We start from the raw sequence: 21,042 nt of genomic DNA, 5'->3' as shown, positions 1-21,042 counted from the left end.
TATTATAGCCTATCACTTGACCGACCTTAAGTTCTATATTACTCGGAGACATGTATAGTCCCGACGCATAAACGTAGTCCACTTTGGATTGAGCGTACTGTAATACATCTTGAAACCGCTTTATAGACGATGGTATGTCAACTGGTGAATTAATGGCATCCTCCACGTTTGCGACAAACTGTTTTTGTGCATCGAGTGCCGTCCCAGAACCGATAATGGACGTTCGTGTTTGCGATTGTGCACCAAGAATTGCCCATACATAAGTTCTTATCGATTCATTATCATACTGATTATTTATGGAATTCCACGCTCGATCCTGCGGTAATGGAGCACTAATTTCTTTAAGTATACGTCTAATCTGATAGTACACGTGAAATATTATAACAGACTTATATAGTTTAAATCCTGGGGCATTAACAGATACACCACATCCCGCTGTGGCACACCATATGGCAAAGTTTAACTGATTCTGCCAAAATTGCATCGGATTGTGAAACCAATCGTGCACCATTTTATCGCTAGTTGCCGTGACCCTGTACTTTTCAAAGATATCAGGTTATTTAACAATAAATTCAGCACTAGAGGCAGTTACTATAATCGACTGATTAGTAATGTATCTTGATTTCATATTTAAGTTATGATATAGTATCATTGGATATTTAATATGTATGTTACACTCCCTGGAATAACAAATGGTCAGTCTATTGAACTGCTGCATACTATTGATAACTCGGATGGACAACTCGAAGTAGCTCTATGCGATGTAACGTATTACCAGCTGTGGACCAATATAACTGCTGCGAAAAGAAATAATGAGATATTGATAAATGGAGATGTGGACACCATATCTGATGGGTATTTCAGCGTGTGCTAAATCAATGATGAAATTTTTAAGCCTTTTGGGGATAGTCTCACACAAAATGATTTTAAGCGCTGGAGAAAAGGTCGTAATTCTTTACGAGAACTTAGCAGACACACTTGGATTTATTAAACAAAAAATAATAATAATACCCAACGAAAGAGAGCGTGGAGTTAAATTGCCCGACTTAGTTCCCTATAAAGAGTTGTACATCCATCAATAAAAACACTTCGTACAATATTATTCTCAACGGCGAGAATAAATGGACTATGGTCGAAGCAAACATCGAGTGGCTATTGAATATCGTCATTACCCCACCTTATGTTATGATGGGTAAGGGACATAATTTAACTAAGATAATAAATAGTGGTATCGTACTCGCGGCATATATCCCGTCAAAGCGAAAAAGTGTGTTAGTCTCTCCCCTGCCAGAAGACCCAGGGTATATGTTATATAGTCGTCCGGCAGTCCAAAATGTTAGATTAAATTTGGTTGTTGAATTCGATGATATTAAAGTTAACTTGAGTGCAATACCTAATCTTTCTACTCTTATTATTTAAGTCTTGTTCGGAGATGCACCGGAAGATGCCTTCGAAATATTACCAGGCCTATCGATTAAATGGCTCAAGAAACACGAGCGTCAACGTTGCAGTATTATTCATATCGGAGCATCACCCGTTGCAACCCTCGAGGGGGTCCAAATTATTAAAAGTGACAGCATTTCTCTTACTTAGATACTCTTGCCGTATAATATTAAATTGATAAGGTTGATGTATACTCTCAAAACATTTAAGCAAGACCAATTAAAGACTATTATATATTCGTAATATACACTATGAGTTTATATCCAGTGCTCGATGAAGCAATTGAAAAGATGGAAACTGTTGATGGATTTCGATTACATCAAATAAGCGACATAAAACATTGAATAGCGAAGGATAGGGAGTTGAGACTTGGATTGTATAAAAAGTATCGCAGAGCCGTGAATGCTCTCGAAGGAGTTGACACCGCTCTTGTAGCGGCTAGCATGGGACTCGGTGTAGCTGGTGTTGGTTTACTATCAACTATAATCGCCGCGCCTATCGTGCTCGGCATGGAAATAGGCGCCGGAGTCCCCGGACTGGCAGGAATAGCGATAAAATTCATTTCTCGTAGGTTGCAAAAGGAAGCATTAAAACACGATAGTATTCGGATACTCGCCGAAGCAAAGTTGAACAGCATTGAGGATCATATTTCGACAGCAATGGTCGATTGTAAGATATCCGAGGATGAGTTTCGTTTAGTGTTGTCAGAACTCACCAAATACAATGAAATGAAGCAGGAGATTCGATCAAAATCTCGTAAGACCAGTGGTATTAGCGAAGACGGGGAAAAAAAGTTCATAGAACAGGGGAGGCAACAAGCGCGTCAATTATTCCGTGCCAAAACCAAAGAACTGGTTGGAGATTAAAAATAGATTGCTTACTATCGTTTGATCACATTTAGACAAATGCTTACATAAATATATATAATAATGGAGATCGAAAAAACTATTAAATTGAGAGAATTACCACAAGGTTTTTATTATATCAGTGATGTCAATGCCAAATACGGTTATCAATTGTTTCTTATCAATTTACAAGAAAAGTGTAGTTATATAGTCTGGTCTCCTAGTAAAATGAACGAAGAACTTCATAAAAGTGTTGAATATCGCTTTATTGATAAAATAATGAAGAATATTATTATTACCATTTAGGCTCATCTAAAGCAATGATTGGCCCCAGGTATTGGTGAGCTAGAGCCAATTTAACTTAATCTCATGACTATCGTTGAATCGCATAGTCATTTACACATAAAAAATTCCATCTGTAGTAGAAGTATAGGTATATAAATCCAGCTCCAGTGGGGTTGCGGTAGAACCCCTATTACCTATACTACTAATGATGTCAATTTTGTGACTGCACAATTAACACCGCTAGAAATTTCACCCATGAAATCATCATCACTATACTAGCCACATAAAGAAACTGTGCACGGAGAAAATATAGATATAAGGGCACACAGTCCATATATGAAATATAGGTTTGAACACAGCAATTATGGGAGACTTTCAAACGCTCATGCACGTGCCATGCGATATGACGTCATTGATGGGAGCCTATGGACGTGCAATGTGTTACTGCACGTGCATCCTGTGCAGCTGTACACAGCATGTGCAACTCAAACTTCGCTGTCACTTTGGAAAGCATGATCTGTGGTCATTCAAAAATTCAAAACTTCTCAGGCGCAGACACAAGCATACCACAAGCAATTCATGCCAAGATTGACAGCTGCACAGCGTCATGAAGCCATTGGAATGATCCGAGCGGGAATGAGGCAACAACAGGTGGCAACACATTTCCAATGCCATCGTAACACGATATCGGCATTGGTGAGGCGTTATCAGAAATGACGTTGCCGACCACCCATGTTCAGGACGTCCCCGAGTAACGACGCCAAGACAGGACAGATGGATTCGAGTGACACATCTCCGACACAGGTTCCAAACGGCAGTAACGACGTCCCAGACAATTCCTGGACTGCGCCGTATCCATCCCAACACTGTCAGCAATCGTTTACGTCAGTACGGGATTCGACCACGACGCCCTGCCATACGTCCCATCCTGACACGCCGTCATCGAGTCAACCGTCTAAGATGGTGTCGAAATCATGTTCGCCAACCTCGAATATGGTGGAGAAATGTTGTCTTTACAGATGAATCGAGGTTCAACATTTCCCACAGTGACGGGCGCCAACGTGTCTACCGGCGTTTGGGAGAACGTTATGCACGCAACTGTATTGTGGAGAGGAATCGTTTTGGAGGTGGCTTTGTGATGATTTGGGGTGGCACCGAACCCCTTTGGTAGTTATTCAGGGCAATCTCACCGGTGTTGGCTACAGAGATCAGATTCTGAGGCCTGTGATCATTCCTTTCCTGCAACATCATGGCCCGGGATTGCCATTTCAACAGGACAACGCTCGTCCTCACACAGCTAGGGTCGCAATGGATTTCCTTCACCATAACAATCTCATGTTACTGCCATGGCCTGCAATTTCTCCAGATCTCTCCCCAAATAGAGAATGTGTGGGATGAAATGGAGCGCCGTCTGCGCTGTTTTCCACATCCTCCAGATAACGTCCGTGACTTGGCACAGGATTTGAGGAGGATATGGCAGGCCATTCCCCAGGCCTTCCATGCCCATTTGCTGGACTCCATGCGTCGCCGATGCACTGCTGTGGTTCACGCACAGGGTGGTCATACCCGTTATTGACTTTGTGACTTTGTCGTTTGACCCCCTACTCCATTTTGATCTTCTGACGTCATTGTAACAGATGTTGTTCAGGTCCCGTTGACATTTTCTTATGGTCCGATCATTCAGCTGCTACAGGGTCTGTATCATTTTGTTCTTGCTGTGTTGTATTTCAATCCGGAATATATTATCCGTGCACAGTTTCTTTTTGTGGCTAGTATATATGATGATAGCGAGTCCCGAAGTAACTCAGAAAACGCTTCAGCCTTACCAGCACACCATCGGTATCTACAAATAGATTCTGCATTATCAGCATTTATGTTACTGATAACATTCTCTGTATCTGTAACAGCAAACTTAAACACAATGGGAAAATGATCTGATTCACATCTTGTGGCTACACTGAAATCATAATTACTACTAAATAATTCAGATGAACATAAACAATAATCAACCATGCTGGCACCCCCACCAGCAAAGCATGTAAATCCCCGCGGGGATCTGATATTGTTCTCCCATTCATCATATGTATATCAAGAGAACAGCATAAATCTATTAAATCACAACCATGGGAGTTTACACGATCATCTGTCCACTTTCTAGATATGCTAAAACTGTCAGTTTTATAATTCAAATCTTCTAGTGAAGGAATGTATTTGTTGCCATCCTGTAAAATATAATCCTTTAAGTTGCCTATTCTAGCATTCATATCACCCATAATCACAAAAACAAAGTCTTCAATATCAGCATCTGTGATGCACGAGAGCAAACAGTTTTCTAAATAATCAATCCCTCTCTGCAGTCTTGGATCGCTCCGGGAGGATGAATATACAGGGTGAATATACACACACCCATATAAAATATCTTATGTGTAACCAAAAAGTTTCTTATCCAAAAGCACGAAAATACAATCAGTAAAGTCAGACCAGATCTTCTTGATGTATTGACTTGCAAAATGGCTAACACAAACGGCAACACCGCCTCTGTTGGTTAATATAAACAGTATGGTTTGTAAATATAGAAGAAATGTCATCTTTATTTACATTGTTCCATATTTAAACAAATCCAATGACATCAAACTTCAGACAATACTGTATAAAGTCAGAGTCAGATAGTTTCTGTTTCAAACCATGAACATTCCATGTTACTATTTCAAACCAAGTACTCGCATCAATCTCTGGCGGCAACTGGTGGACAGGGCCATCTTCCTAGCTTATGCCGGGCGAGCTGATGACATCATCAGACGCACTCACTGCACGTGAAAGTCCTGGCTTGTGACCTGATTTGACAGTTGTGACACAGTCTAAACCCAGGTCATAGGAATAAATATTATCCTCAGTATACAGCTTATCAAACCGCAAAAATGCCTTCAAACCTGATTCACGCGCCTGAAACATCTTCGGGAGAAGTTTCTTTCTCTTCTGTCGCACCAATGGGGAGAAGCCCTCAGTAATAAACATACCAGTGTCCTTCAAAGCTTTAGATGCCCTGTTTGTCCTTGTCGTCTGCTAGCTTAACAATAATAGTCTTCCCCTTCATAATGCGATGTGCCCTTTGAATGTTCACATCATCTTATAACTGCAGGTCGTTCCTGAGGACATCTTTAACAATCAGTTCACAATCAGTCCATGACGAAGATCCATCCGTGTAAATGTGACACCAATTTGGCCAATTTTCGTGTATGTATGCTAGTGTGGTAGTTTTAGCTGTTTGGGTCAGTTTGTTTATTTATTTGGCTAGCTAGTGTTGTGTCTATTTTGGGTATTTTAAGTTTAGGGGTGAAGCTATTTGATTGTTTGCAGTTTTGTTTAAGATTTTTAATTTGGTGTTCATTGAGGTAGTTTGTTATTCTTTGGGATATTGGGGTAAGTAAGGGGTGTTTACGAGCTAGAGCTTGGTTTTTGGGGCTGATGTTTTGGTTTATTAAGTTTTGGATGAGAGGGTTTGATTGGGACGCGGCCCAGAAATTTAAGCTTAGCTGTTCCCTGCGTAGACTTGGTTTAAACATATTTTTATTCATTGAAATGAGTTGGGATTGGTGAACAAGCTTTATAGAGTAGAGTTTATTTCCTCCAAGTTTCAGGCCATAGGCCCATAGAACATACATTATATCAATATAGTGTAGGCATAAATACATGAAAGGAATATCATACATAAATAATATATCAGTGAATTGTGAGTGACTCGCGTAATCTATAAGCGTGCTAGATATATTTAGCAAGTTGTGTAATAGTGTATTTGCATTTAGAAGACATAAGATTTACAAATGTTTCATATGATGGATTAGTGTGAAAATATGTATCAATAAAATGTGAACGTAATGTTGAATATGAAGTACAAATAAGAAGGAAATGATGCTCATTTTCAATGTAGTTGAAGTCCAATTTTTGACATTGTGGGCAAAATCTTTTGTTTTCTTCTATATTGGTATGACGTCCAGTTTCGATCATACGTTTATGGCAGCTACATCGGAATCTTGTTAAGGTTTCTTTATAGATCTTCTTGTTTACTTCCTGAAGGTACATTTCTATTGTTAATACTGATTTGAAAGTTAAATATGTTTTAAGTTTTGATTTTTGAGATAGGTTTTCAATCCAACGTTTTTGACCACAGTTCACGATACGTTGTTTGAATTGTGAAATGAATATTTGTGGATCTCCAACATCTTGAATTATCCAGGCGTAGCCAAATCCATATTTGAAAAGAATGTTTTTTATATATGTTGCCCAGGATATACGGCCAGCTTCATCTAATTTGTACATCATTAAATACATTTGCTTCGGTAGACGATCAGTGTTCATAGAGATTAAATTTGTCCAGTATTTAATACATTTACTAATATAATACACATATAATCGTTGTCTTCCAGTTTCACCAAGAACAGCATCATTGCTTGCATTATTTGGTAGGTTAAGAATCCGTTTGTAATATTTAGTCTGTACCATCTCTATAGTTTCGTAGTATTGGAACCCCCAAACTTCAGAGCCATATGTTAATAATGGTAAAACCATGGATTCGAACATCTTGATTGCAGTAGTGATTGGTAATCCTCCACATAGATAGTTTATTTTATAGATATAATGACATACTTTTTCTGCTTGTTGTGCAAGTGTTGCCGTTGCTTTTGTCCATAGCAATTTAGGAGTGAAAAATAGTCCCAAATGTTTATAGGATGAAACAGTCTCTATCTTTTCTTCTCTGTAAGTCCAATTTTCATAGTTCCTTAAACGTCCACCATTTCTAAAAACGATTATCTTTGGTTTGTTCACATTTGGAGACAGTCCCCATTTTTTACAAAATTCACTTATACAGTTGATCTGTTGTTGTAATCTTCCAGTGGTATCGGCAGTGTTGGCAACATCATCGGCGTATAATAAAGAACAAATATTTGGTGCTTCTTCTGAGATGAATATTCCACGACAGACAGATTGATTTAGTTCGTTGACCAATTCATTTATAAACAGGCAAAAGAGTGTTAACACTGTTAACAGCTTATGTTAACACAGCTCCCATACAACATATATTACATATTGAAATGATGGATGTGCCGTCATCGATATAGACATTATTTAAATAATATGTTTGTACATATTACATCAAATACACCTACTTACTTACTTACTTTGGAGATTTAACGTGCGCTTTCCGACTGATGCGTATTTCGCACACGGGCCCGGCCAGGCCATTTAATGTGTTTCCGAAAGGGGCGAGGGTGGTCTGTGCAACCCAAGAGGGGGCTTTAGGGGTTGCTTATATAGAATTTGGGAATTTTGAGATTTGGAATAGATGCCGATGGGGTTGGGGAGGAGAACTAAGGGAGCTGGGTATGGTGGATGATTGTTTGTTTATGTGATTTTGATTTGGTAGGTTATTATGGTTTTAGATGCGTTTTATTAGTTCCGTTTTGATTAAGAATATGCCTAAGGCCTTGAAGTTTTCTAGTGTATTTTGTGGGTTTAGTATTGCTTCTAGAGTGAGAGCCTTGTTTAGATTGAGGGTGGTTTGTAATGCGGTTCGATGTGTTAGGTAGTGTGTGCAGTGGATGAGTGCGTGTTCTGGGGTTTCTGGTTGTTTGCAGTGTGGGCAGTTACCTGTAGTGTGTTCTTTAAATTTCTTTAGGTGGTTATTTAGGTTGGTGTGTCCTGTTTGGAGTTTAGTGATTACTCTGTCGATTTTTTTTGATGGATGGAGAATTTTTGGTTTGGTTAGTGGTTTGCTGAGCACTTTTTTGATTTGGCTATTTGAGTTTAGATATAGGTTATGCCATTTTTTTGTGATTTTTTGTTTGTTTACACTTTTAATTTCTGATTTTGAGATGGGTAAGTTTAAGCTTATTTCTGGGATTTTGAGGGATAGTTTAGCTGCTTTATCGGCGTTTTCATTACCGTATATTCCTACGTGGGCGGGTATCCACAAGAAGGTTATTTGTTTGCCTGTCTTAGTTAGGTCGTTGGAGCTTTTAAGTATTTGATTTATTAATTTAGGTCGGTTTTTGGTATTTTTGTTTTGGAGGGCTTGTAGTCCACTTAGGGAGTCAGTAAGTATTAGGATTTTTTGGTGGTTTTTGGATTCTTGATTGTGGAGGGCTGAGGCCATGCCCATTAGTTCTGCCGTGAATATTGATTGGTTATTTGGGAGTCGGAAGGATTGTGTGGTTTTAGTTGGTTGTGTGGTATGGACTCCGAAACCCGTGTGTTTGGAGGTCGGATCTGAGGATCCGTCCGTGTAAATGTGACACCAATTTGGCCAATTTTTGTGTATGTATGCTAGTGTGGTAGTTTTAGCTATGTTTGGGTCGGTTTGTTTATTTATTTGGCTAGCTAGTGCTGTGTCTATTTTGGGTATTTTAAGTTTAGGGGTGAAGATATTTGATTGTTTGCAGTTTTGTTTAAGATTTTTAATTTGGTGTTCATTTAGGTAGTTTGTTATTCTTTGGGATATTGGGGTAAGTAAGAGGTGTTTACGAGCTAGAGCTTGGTTTTTAGGGCTGATGTTTGGGTATATTAAGTTTTGGATGAGAGGGTTTGATTGGGACGCGGCCCAGAAATTTAAGCTTAGCTGTTCCCTGGGTAGACTTAGTGGCATTTCTCCTGTTAAGGCCTGAAGTGAGGTGTAGGAGGTGCCATGTTGGGTGCGTGTAATGAGTTTGAGAGCCTGATATTGTATTGAGTCAAGTTTTTTAGATAGAGAGTTGTTTAGGGTGTTGTATATGGCGCAGCCGTAGTCTAGTTTTGATCTAATTAGTGATATGTAGAGAGAGAGGAGAGTATCTTTGGAGGCTCCCCAGTTTGAGCCAGTTAGGCATCTTAGGGTGTTTAGGTCTTTACTGCATTTACTTGTTAGGTTTTGGATGTGAGCATCCCAGGTGAGATGTTCATCGAAAATAAGTCCTAAGAATTTGGTTTGTTTTTGAAATTTGATTGTTTGGTTGTTTAGCTGGAGGATTGGGGAGGCGGGTTTCATGTTTTTATGTTTGAATACTATTCCTGTTGTTTTTTCTGAGTTAAGGGAGAAGCCCCATTTGTCAGCCCATTGTTGTATTTTATTAAGAGATTTTTGGAGTAGATTTTTGGCCATTTTCATGCTTTTAGTGCGGATCCAGATGGCTCCATCATCCGCGAATTTTGATGTGTTTACTTTAGGGGATAGACCCTCGAATAGATCGTTTATCATTATATTGAAGGGGGTGGGGCTGAGGATACTGCCCTGTGGAGTGCCATTTTCTAGGGGACATTGGTCCGATAGAGTGTGGTCTATACCCACGGTTATTTTACGATTGTTTAGGAAGTCCTGGATGTAGTTTATTATCTGATCTTTGAGTCCTATTTTTTTAAGTTTTTGTATTAGCCCATCGTGCCATACCATGTCGAAAGCTTTAGAGAAGTCTAAGAAGATGCCTGTGGTATATTGTTTATTTAGTTGTCCTGTCTTAATATCTTGTTCTAGTCGGGCGAGGTTATCTAGGGTTGAGCGGCCAGGAGTGAAACCGCTTTGATCTGGGTTTATGGTGTTATTTTGGGTTAAGTAATGTTGTAATCTATTTTTAGCCATTGATTCCATTACTTTACATAAGTTTGAAGTTAGGGATATTGGTCTATATGAGTTAGCTTGATTAGCTGGTTTATTAGGTTTAGGGATTGGTATGACTAGGGCCTGTTTCCAGGGAGTAGGAACCTGTCCGTTTAGGTAGATGAGATTGTATAGTTTGAGTAGTGCCTGGAGTAGTTTTAGGGGGAGTTTTTTAATTATTTGGTAAGAGGTTAGGTCTAATCCTGGAGCTGTGCCCTTTTTCCTGTTTTGGATTACATAGAGGAGCTCCTCCATTGTGTAGGGTTGATTTATTTCTAGATTGTTATTGTTTGGTTCTTTTGTGGGTTTGTTTTCTGTTTTAAGTTTATCTTGGAATTTTTGGCTGAAGTTGCTGTTACTGCTAACGGCCGAAAAGTGGTTGGCGAGATTATTTGCTTTTTGGGCGGGGTTGGTTGAGTTGTTAATGTTAGGGTTTATTTTATGTCGTTTTAAGCCTCGTATGGCGTGGATTTTGCGCCAGACCGTTCTGGCATCTGTACGGTTATTTATACCTTCGCAGAATTTTTTCCAGTCTCTACTTTTGGCTATTTGGACTAGTTTTTGAACCTGGTGGTTTAGTTTGTGGGCTACGTTTAAATATTTGTAGTCGCGTTTTGCTTTGAATACAAATACAAAGTGAACATAAATAGAAAGTTACAGCTTGTGTGTGTCTAACAAGTCTTTGGTAACAAAAGCAATAGTCAATCATGAGGTTATTGTCCGGTTAATTTAATTATTAATTTGTGAAGAACTGAAACGTTTTGTCTTGATGATTCAACTAATTTCTGGTTTTCAGAGTGAGCAAGTTCATTGTTTCCGTTCATAATAGTATCCAGGTTATAACCGGTAGTGTAAAAGTGCATATTAAGTCTTATCTGAGTAAAGATACAGCAAGTAAAAATATAATGTAGGGCGTTTTCACTCTGATATCCACAGGAGCAACACGAACTGTCAATTAAATGTCTGTTATAATACTTATCGCTGTTTAGATCGCTACAACCGAGTCTGAGGCGGCAGTGAACGATTTGACAGAATCGAGTGCCATAGCTAAGGTCAAAATAAGTCTAACTTTCGGTTTTCGTTATTAGGTTTTTAAATTCTGACAGACTACTTGACTCTTTGGACTTTGATAGAGCATTCCATAAGTGTATTGTGTCTGGTAAAAAGGATTTGGCGTAAGAGGAATTACGGCTATACATTCCTTGTATTTCAGAACTGTTTCTTAAATTATAGTTTGTACTTTCGGAGACAAAGTTTGGGATCAAATCACAAAGATATTTTGGGAATTGGTTGTTATACATTTTAAAGAAAAAAGTTAATTTTTGGCAGTATCTTCTATCTTGCAAGGATTGAGATTTAGTTTCATTATAAAGTTTCTTATGACTTGTGCCACGAACGGCACAACATATAGTTCTCAGGGCATCAAGATGTAAGCTTTCTAATATACGCGATTGCTCAGACGTACAGTTATCCCAAATATGCAAACAATAGTCAAATGTTGGCAAGATATAGGACTTATACATAGTATCCAAGGTTTTACGTGATAATCGGTATTTAAAACTCCTCAGACAACTGATCATAGGGCGAACTTTTTGTACAATATCATTAATGTGATCAGTCCATGTACAGTCGCTCTGGGGACTTAGTGGCATTTCTCCTGTTAAGGCCTGAAGTGAAGTGCAGGAGGTGCCATGTTGGGTGCGTGTAATTAGTTTGAGAGCCTGATATTGTATTGAGTCAAGTTTTTTAGATAGAGAGTTGTTTAGGGTGTTGTATATGGCGCAGCCGTAGTCTAGTTTTGATCTAATTAGTGATATGTAGAGAGAGAGGAGTGTATCTTTGGAGGCTCCCCAGTTAGAGCCAGTTAGGCATCTTAGGGTGTTTAGGTCTTTACTGCATTTAGTTGTTAGGTTTTGGATGTGAGCATCCCAGGTGAGATGTTCATCGAAAATAAGTCCTAAGAATTTGGTTTGTTTTTGAAATTTGATTGTTTGGTTGTTTAGCTGGACAGACTAGGTATGAGCATGGTATATATACATAACAATAGATAGATGTTATATAACAGATATGGTTTATGTCCACTGATTGATTAGGTAGTTATGATAAGACAAGTTTATACAAGAGATGGGGTTGATGTAAAGTAATTGATGGGTATGGGATTAACACAAGGATTACTAAGAAGGAATGTATGGGAAGCCAGTGGGGAGATAATAGTTAAGTGGTGTTTAGGCAAACTGATGAGATTATGGTAAGCTGGAGGATGTAGTATCCTTGATCTCTGTTTATGGCTGACTGAATTCTTTTGATGCAAATTGCTTCTCTAAATTTTCTGAGCTTGAAGTCTTTCTGGTTTGTTGTTAAAATGTTGACGTTGTCCCACTTAATATTGTGGCTGGGGTGGATTTGGGTGTGGTCAGAGATAGCAGATTTAGAGTCTTGTTTTTAAGACAGAGGCATGATGTTCTTTTAAGCGTTGGTTGAGAGGTCTTGAAGTTTCACCTACACATGAGTCGCCGCATTCACACACTATGTGGTACGCAACACCAACTGGATCTTGTTTGTGAGTGCTTGGTGGTTTACCTGTGGAGGAGGTTCTGAATTGTCTGGCCTCTCTGGAACACAACATCTTTATTGGCTTCATGTTTAAGTAGTCTGCGGATCTGATGGCTGGTAGTTCCTATGTAGGGCAGGCTGATGACGAAAGGGGCTGTTTTTTTTAAATTTGTTGGCGGGGAGGTTTATCACTGGTGTTGAGGGTGCTATTGATGGTTTGGTTGACTAACTTGGCAGGGTAATTGTTGTAACTGGTGAAGACAGTGCGGAGATGGTTGAGTTCGGCTTCTAGGAGTTGGGGCGTGGAGGAGATGTTTTTGGCTCGTCTGGCTAGAGTGGAGATGATGCCTCTCTTGACTTGTGGAGGGTGGTAAGAGCTATGATGTAGGTATTTGTCAGTATGTGTAGGTTTGCGGTAGACACTGATCTGGAGCTTGTTTTTGTGATCTTTCTGGACTAGGACGTCAAGGAAAGGTAACTGGTTTTTAGACTCGGATTCCATGGTGAACTGCATTCTTGGGTGTTGGGCGTTCAGATGATTGAGGAGGGCTATGGGGTCATCGTCTTGTTGCAGAATGACAAAGGTGTCATCTACTTTCCGGAACCAGCAGAGAGGGGTGATGTGTGATGTCTGGAGGGCTTTTTCTTCTAGGTCTGTCATGTAGATCTCTGTGATGATGGGGGATAATGGGGAACCCATATAACGAATATGAATGTGAATGAAAGAGTGTGTTTTCAGTGTAAGGAAAAAATTTAAGATGAATGTCATGTATTGCTGGCGTGCCCTGTGTACGATGATTTGCGTGAAAGTTTATACGAAAAGGTGAGTTTTAGCTATCCCAACTTTCTAGTTATGCAATACTAATAAACTTATTGTACTTTTTAAATATTATGTATATTTTACAGCCCAAACCTACTTTTTAATTCTCCAACGAAGAAAAAATATTTTATATGGCTAGTTACGGGCAGTATATTTTCATACCCCTTTTACACCGATATATTTATGCTGTACATACTGTGATATATTCTAAGTCTCTCGTAACCCTTAACGGGTGGCACACTTTTATGTCCTTTTATATGTATTTACGTAATTATTTTTGTGATAACAGATATCCAGGACCAGGGCCTACAACTCACCCCACCAGTTTATACAAAACACTGCTGCTCATTGTATCATCAAATCTTTTCATCCCCTGTCAGGCCATGACTACAAAATAGCTAAACACCTCTTGGCGGGCACATAAAAACAGATATACCAGCTAAATAGGACAATGCCCACCATATCCGCCTTACCATCCTCCTCAGCCACAATTATTACTATGTACCATGTACAATTATCACCTTAATCCTCTTCTTTTAGAACCTCCCAAGTAAACCCACTAAATGAACGTAGCTTCAGTGCCGAGTTCGGGTTTCGATTACCACACAGATGAAATGAAAAATTATTTAACACGTCCCATTTTAATTCTGGAAACCCAAAAGTCCAGAAACTCTACGCTCTTTGCCCAGTCTCGGTTAAAGGTATTTACAAAATTAAACATGCCGTTTTCATGAGAACATACCAAGGAAGAAAAAATGAAAAAAAAATTGTTTAAAAACTCAATATTTAGACTATGTCGCCCATGGGCCTGCCCATGGGCGAAGTCTGGCCCATGGGTAGGCCCATGGGCGAGAATATGTTCCTTTACTTAAAACTCATGTTTTTGTTTCGCAAATACATTTAATGTATTCATTCAAGTATCATGACACAAAATTTAACTCATTTTAACTTAATTCAACGATTTTATAGCGATATTGAAATATTTCGCCCATGGGCGAGAAAAAGGTTTGGCCCATGGGCGAGAACATGTTCCTTTACTTAAAACTCATGATTTTGTTTCGCAAATACATTAAATGTATTTATTGAAGTATCATGACACAAAATTTAACTCATTTTAACTTAATTCAACTATTTTATAGCGATATTGAAATATTTCGCCCATGGGCGAGAAAAAGGTTTGGCCCATGGGTAGGCCCATGGGCGAGAATATGTTCCTTTACTTAAAACTCATGTTTTTGTTTCGCAAATACATTTAATGTATTCATTCAAGTACCATGACACAAAATTTAACTCATTTTAACTTAATTCAACGATTTTATAGCGATATTGAAATATTTCGCCCATGGGCGAGAAAAAGGTTTGGCCCATGGGCGAGAACATGTTCCTTTACTTAAAACTCATGATTTTGTTTCGCAAATACATTTAATGTATTCATTCAAGTATCATGACACAAAATTTAACTCATTTTAACTTAATTCAACTATTTTATAGCGATATTGAAATATTTCGCCCATGGGCGAGAAAAAGGTTTGGCCCATGGGCGAGTATATGTTCCTTTACTTAAAACTCATGATTTTGTTTCGCAAATACATTAAATGTATTCATTGAAGTATCATGACACAAAATTAAACTCATTTTAACTAAATTCAACTATTTTATAGCGATATTGAAATATTTCGCCCATGGGCGAGAAAAAGGTTTGGCCCATGGGCGAGTATATGTTCCTTTACTTAAAACTCATGTTTTTGTTTCGCAAATACATTTAATGTATTCATTCAAGTACCATGACACAAAATTTAACTCATTTTAACTTAATTCAACGATTTTATAGCGATATTGAAATATTTCGCCCATGGGCGAGAAAAAGGTTTGGCCCATGGGCGAGTATATGTTCCTTTACTTAAAACTCATGTTTTTGTTTCGCAAATACATTTAATGTATTCATTCAAGTACCATGACACAAAATTTAACTCATTTTAACTTAATTCAACGATTTTATAGCGATATTGAAATATTTCGCCCATGGGCGAGAAAAAGGTTTGGCCCATGGGCGAGTATATGTTCCTTTACTTAAAACTCATGTTTTTGTTTCGCAAATACATTTAATGTATTCATTCAAGTATCATGACACAAAATTTAACTCATTTTAACTTAATTCAACGATTTTATAGCGATATTGAAATATTTCGCCCATGGGCGAGAAAAAGGTTTGGCCCATGGGCGAGTATATGTTCCTTTACTTAAAACTCATGATTTTGTTTCGCAAATACATTAAATGTATTCATTGAAGTATCATGACACAAAATTAAACTCATTTTAACTTAATTCAACGATTTTATAGCGATATTGAAATATTTCGCCCATGGGCGAGAAAAAGGTTTGGCCCATGGGCAGCCCCATTGGCGAGAACATGTTCCTTTACTCAAAACTCATGTTTTTGTTTCGCAAATACATTAAATGTATTTATTCAAATATCATGACACAAAATTTAACTAATTTTTACTTAATTCAACTATTTTACGGCGTTATTAAAATATTTCGCCCATGTTTTCGTCAGTCCCTTTCAAGCATCAACTAACTGTTTGCAAAGTATATTGTATCATGTGAAATATACTTTATATTATATCATTACATTACTATTTAAAAAGGGCATTTGGTTGGATGTTTCCTTTAGTTCTACAAATTTCACCTGTTTTACATATTGTAGCGATCTTTAATGAACCCGGCCTTACCTCTCAAAACGTTTTGACAGTTTATCATACGAATTCATGTGCGTGTACTCCAATTCATTGGAGTTATTTTACACAACATTAAATTTTAGTTAGTTTCTATTTCATTTCCCATTTTATGTCCCGTTGATACATCACACTGGGCAATTACGTGACACCAGGTATGCAATATACAGGTACGCGTGCGCGTATTTTAATGAAAAAAAACTATTCGTCTTTTATTGCATAACGTTTGGCTGTATATCTTACATTCTAACGAAATCTCGAAATAATTATTTAATTACATGCAGTTTCGAACTGACCAGTGGAAATTATGTTTCGATGCGATTGAGGAAAACGTGAGTGAATATTGTGACACTAAAGCAACTTTTAACTGCATTGTCACTTTTGGTATGAAAATGGTAACAGTTCAGAAAAAAACAACAGCCTTCTTATGATAATTCTCATTAGTACGTTGTATCTAATTACAGTGTCGGCCTTATTTACAGGTGATTCTACAATACCTGCTCTCGGTCAATTACGATCTACCACACCACGCGTGAATAAACAGTTATGCAGGTGTTGCTGTGGGCAAATACCTAGCCTGAAAATGTTTATTTTTTTTAGGATACATGTTTTACAAATGTTCGTTAATATGTGGATATATTAAGCACAAAGACAAAAAAATGTTTATGAAAGATGAATTAGTGCCTTGATATATTCATCGAGATGTGTATCATCGTTTAATGGGGTCATTCAATAAACGTATGTTTGGAGGAGATATCAAAGGAGCCGCCCAATATACACAGTGTCGTCCGGTGAACTACCACCCCACCCTGTCCATTAGAGTTATGTAATCGGTACACAAATATATTTGATGCGGTGTCAGTGCGGAAGGAGTTTGAATTACGTCCGCCACTTGCCACAGAAATCCTCAAAGTATAGAAACAATAAACAAGGTCAATCCGTACTAATTACCTAGTGACGCACGTAACAACGACTGTCAATAGGGAAAATGGTGAAAACAAGTTGAAATAGATTTTAATAAAACATTATTGTACTAAATAACTCGCAAAAGCGGTGCCTAAAATTGTTTGACCGTGTTATGTGTGTTGTAAACTGACGAATAGCAAGTAATTGTCATGCTGTACGCATGGTTCCATATACAAATTCAGTTATACAACCGGTATGCAACTGAGACCTGAGATACCAAGTACAACCTGCATTCACACACGGAAGCAATATACTTGTGTGTATGCCCTCTCCTCTAAAAAATGTATCACTAAAGTATTTGCATTGTAATAAATATAGTAATGATAAAACTTGGTAATTTGGTAGGTCTCCGACAGATATGACTTTCAGTTTTTTTACACCTTTGATTGATACGGATTACGTACCTGTAGTCTAGTCACTGTCTCTAATGTATCTGCTTGTAAGAAATTTCAAATGTCTTGTTATAGCACTGTTCCTAAAATACGACGTTTCTGCCGGTCGTAAGTTCATTGTTTGACTGAGCACACTCGTGTCGGGGTTGCGATATTTTCTTCTCTTTGTTGGCAGCCTGCCACCGGTCTGAATTTTGAGAAAGGTCTCAGCATGGGACTGTTAATTACTTCTTAATGATGTCTACAAGCTTACAAACTTGTAGATGTTGGGTGCGGTTAGGACCAAATTTTTTCAGCTCAGAGTGTTAGTGGTCCTGGAACCCATAGTGTCAAACAGGTTCTGCACAAAACGTCCATCAGATTCTACTGTTCAGCAACATTGTCACTGAATTTCAGAACTCTGGCATGATATAATAATCAAGGATTTCGAAGGTGAACGAGGGGAAAGGCAGACGCACGTGGATTTACCCTCAGGTTATTATTGTCTGGAGTTCACATTTTGGGGCATTTCATATACTAATTGAAAAGAGTTCACCTGCACATGTCCACTTTAGTGATTCAGACTGTAACCAAAAATGCAATGAGCCGTAGCTCTTAATCCCTTATAACAACGGTAACAACAACCAGGGTGAGGACACAGTAAGGTTAAACCGTGTCCAACAGACAATCTGAGGTGGCTATCTCCCATCAAGTCAGCCCTGTTTTTAAGCGCATAGTTATGTTTTTACATATTGAAATAAAAGGAATTTAAAAAATTATATTTAACAAACCTACACATTACCAAATACAAAACTTTATAACCCTTTCTAGACTTCGTTCCAATTAACCTGGATCATTCAACTCGCTCGCGAAGGTCGTATGCGACTTTAAAGTGAATACGTCTACAGTGTACAAGTAACTTTTAACTGTATCATATATACTCATGATAAGCAATTATTTTCGTTCCTAATTCGAATGAGCACATTCTGAGGCTAAATCTGCAAAAGGACAGATAAAATATTTCTTTGTACAATGCAGACGATACAAACGTAGCGGCTAATAATAGAGACAATGATTTAATAATCTGCAATATATCAAGTGTTCTCGTTCAATCTATTGTACATATTGAAGTGATTGTAAAGTTTCAAGGAGTACTAAAATGTTGTGGTATTATGAATGTATTTAGAATATGAATAGCGAAAAACAGTCACCATATCGGATGTACATGTATAACTTGTTTTCCAACACCACGCTTGTGCCGAGGCCCATGGTCATAAAACTAATCGGTCCCATAAAAGGAGCAAATAGTTTCGCAGATACTTCTTGCTATGGTTCACTCCCAATTGTCAGACGACCTAATCATCAGTCAGACCAGTCAAGTGTGACCAGCGTACCTGCCTGGTTTTGGCTCCTAATTACTGAACTGCCCAATACTGTCATACTGTGGGCAAAGTAAGCGGCCTCGTTGAGTGATACAGACTAACCAGATTATGATTGTGTTTGTAAGTTGCGTTTAATCTGTGTCGGGTTGCAGTTGTTTTATTAGTCAAGACTAGGGGTAGTTTTTTCAATGAAACCTTTAAGCCGTTGAGTTTGTTTTGCATTCATTTCATTAAATACATTGTTAGGTAGAATAATAACACGTTATATGGATTAAACATCTCCCTAATCTGAGTATAATCTCACATGTACTCTAAGTTCCGTACTATATTACTTTGCGGAGACACTGAGTATAATTTTTTAGTTGGCATTGTATGCTGTCTGATGACTTTACACAAATCCCTGCATTCAATAGACCCGTGAAGATCTTCAACAAACCATTCTTGGCGTAAAAGGGCGACAGCGCTTGTCGTAAGAAGCGACTACCGGGATCGGGTGGTCAGGCTCGCTGACTTGGTTGATGCATGTCATCGTATCCAAATTGCGTGGATCGATGCACATGATGTCAATCACTGGATTGTCTGGTCCAGACTCGATTATTTACAGACCGCCGTCATACAGCTGAAATATTGCTAAGTGTGGCGTTATACAACTAACAAACAAACAAAACACAAAAAGAGAAAGTGTATGAGTACTAAAACTTGCAATAGATATGCGTACCCTACGTACACACATGAGTCCCATTCGACAGTCTACAACACACGAATAACTGTCAAACAAGTTTGGGTACCCCTTCTGTTCAGGCAAGTTATTTAGTTCGATAATTTTGTATTAAAATCCTTTTCAATTTGTATTCATCCTTTTTCCCTATTCCATGCATGTTTATGTTGCTACATCTTATTGCTCATGTTTCCAAGTATTGTAAAACACTTTAATGTTTCTCCTTCTTAATCTAACGTTATAACATTTCCGGTCATTGCCATCATCTAATACACAAGAGATGATACCAAGACATATTTTATTCGGTTTTATGGTCTATGCGGTCTTACAATTGATTTTATTAGTCTTTAAATCTTATGTCTAGTAAATATTTTCACAAACAGGGCTGTTAACTGATATAAGGAATGTGACATCCAGTCGAGGACTGAATACGACGTACGTTAGTCTGGTAACGACATTTCTACAATAATTTTTTGAATAAACCGTTAATACGCCAGTTGTGACAGGGATGATGGTATGGTAGATGTAGCAGACATATTGACAGCCGTTGTTACGCGAGTCACTAGGTTATTAGTACGGCATTGGCCTTGTTGATTGGTACTATACTTTCTGTGGCCACTTGCGGACGTAATTCAAACTCCTTCCACACTGACATCGCACCAAATATATTTGTGTACCGATTACATAACTCTTACTGACAGGGTGGGGTGGTAGTTCACGCGAAACGGACGACACCGTGTATATTGAGCGGCTCCTTTGATATCGCCTCACAACATACTTTTAATGAATGACCAATTAAACGATGATACACATCAGGATCGCGGAGAAAATACAAGCTTCGTTCGCGTTGAATATATATATCAAGGCACAAATTCATCTTTCATAAACTTTTTGTGTCTTGGTGCTTAATATATCCACATATCAACGAAAATATGTAATACATGTATCCACAAAAATATACATGTACAGGCTAGGTATTTGCCCACAGCAACACCTGCATAACTGTTTATTCACGCGTGGTGTGGCAGATTGTAATTGACCGACAACAAGTATTGTAGAATCACCTGTAAATAAGGCCGACGCTGTAATTAGACACAACGTACTAATGAAAATATGAAATTTATCATAAGAAGGCTGTTACGTTTTTCTTAACTATTACCATTTTCATACCAAAAGTGACAATGCAGTTAAAAGTTGCTTTAGTGTCACAATATTCACTCACGTTTTCCTTAATCGCATTGAAACATAATTCCTACTGGTCAGTTCGACACTGCTTGTAATTAAATAATTATTTCGAGAT

The 21,042-nt window shown here is 38.2% G+C and overlaps 2 protein-coding genes across 2 annotated transcripts in view; one reads left to right on the top strand and one right to left on the bottom strand.

Annotated features, from left to right (window-relative positions):
- The window catches only part of LOC139470877 (carbohydrate sulfotransferase 10-like), a 112,327-nt gene that overhangs the window by 75,585 nt on the left and 15,700 nt on the right, over positions 1-21,042 (top strand). The gene's annotated exons all lie outside the window — the stretch shown is intronic.
- LOC139470798 (uncharacterized) lies at positions 12,914-13,450 on the bottom strand. Its single transcript, XM_071253089.1, has one exon. It carries the CDS (start codon positions 13,448-13,450, stop codon positions 12,914-12,916), a length of 537 nt encoding a protein of 178 aa, XP_071109190.1.

This window comes from Haliotis cracherodii, unplaced genomic scaffold, assembly GCF_022045235.1.
Source record: "Haliotis cracherodii isolate W230 unplaced genomic scaffold, xgHalCrac1.p SCAF_21, whole genome shotgun sequence".
Lineage (NCBI taxonomy): Eukaryota > Metazoa > Mollusca > Gastropoda > Lepetellida > Haliotidae > Haliotis > Haliotis cracherodii.
This window is presented reverse-complemented; position numbering and strand designations above follow the sequence as displayed.

What these genes read in the sequence shown, in the direction of transcription:
- LOC139470798 (XM_071253089.1), bottom strand. Translation starts at nt 13,450, where the DNA reads ATGGGTTCCCCATTATCCCCCATCATCACAGAGATCTACATGACAGAC.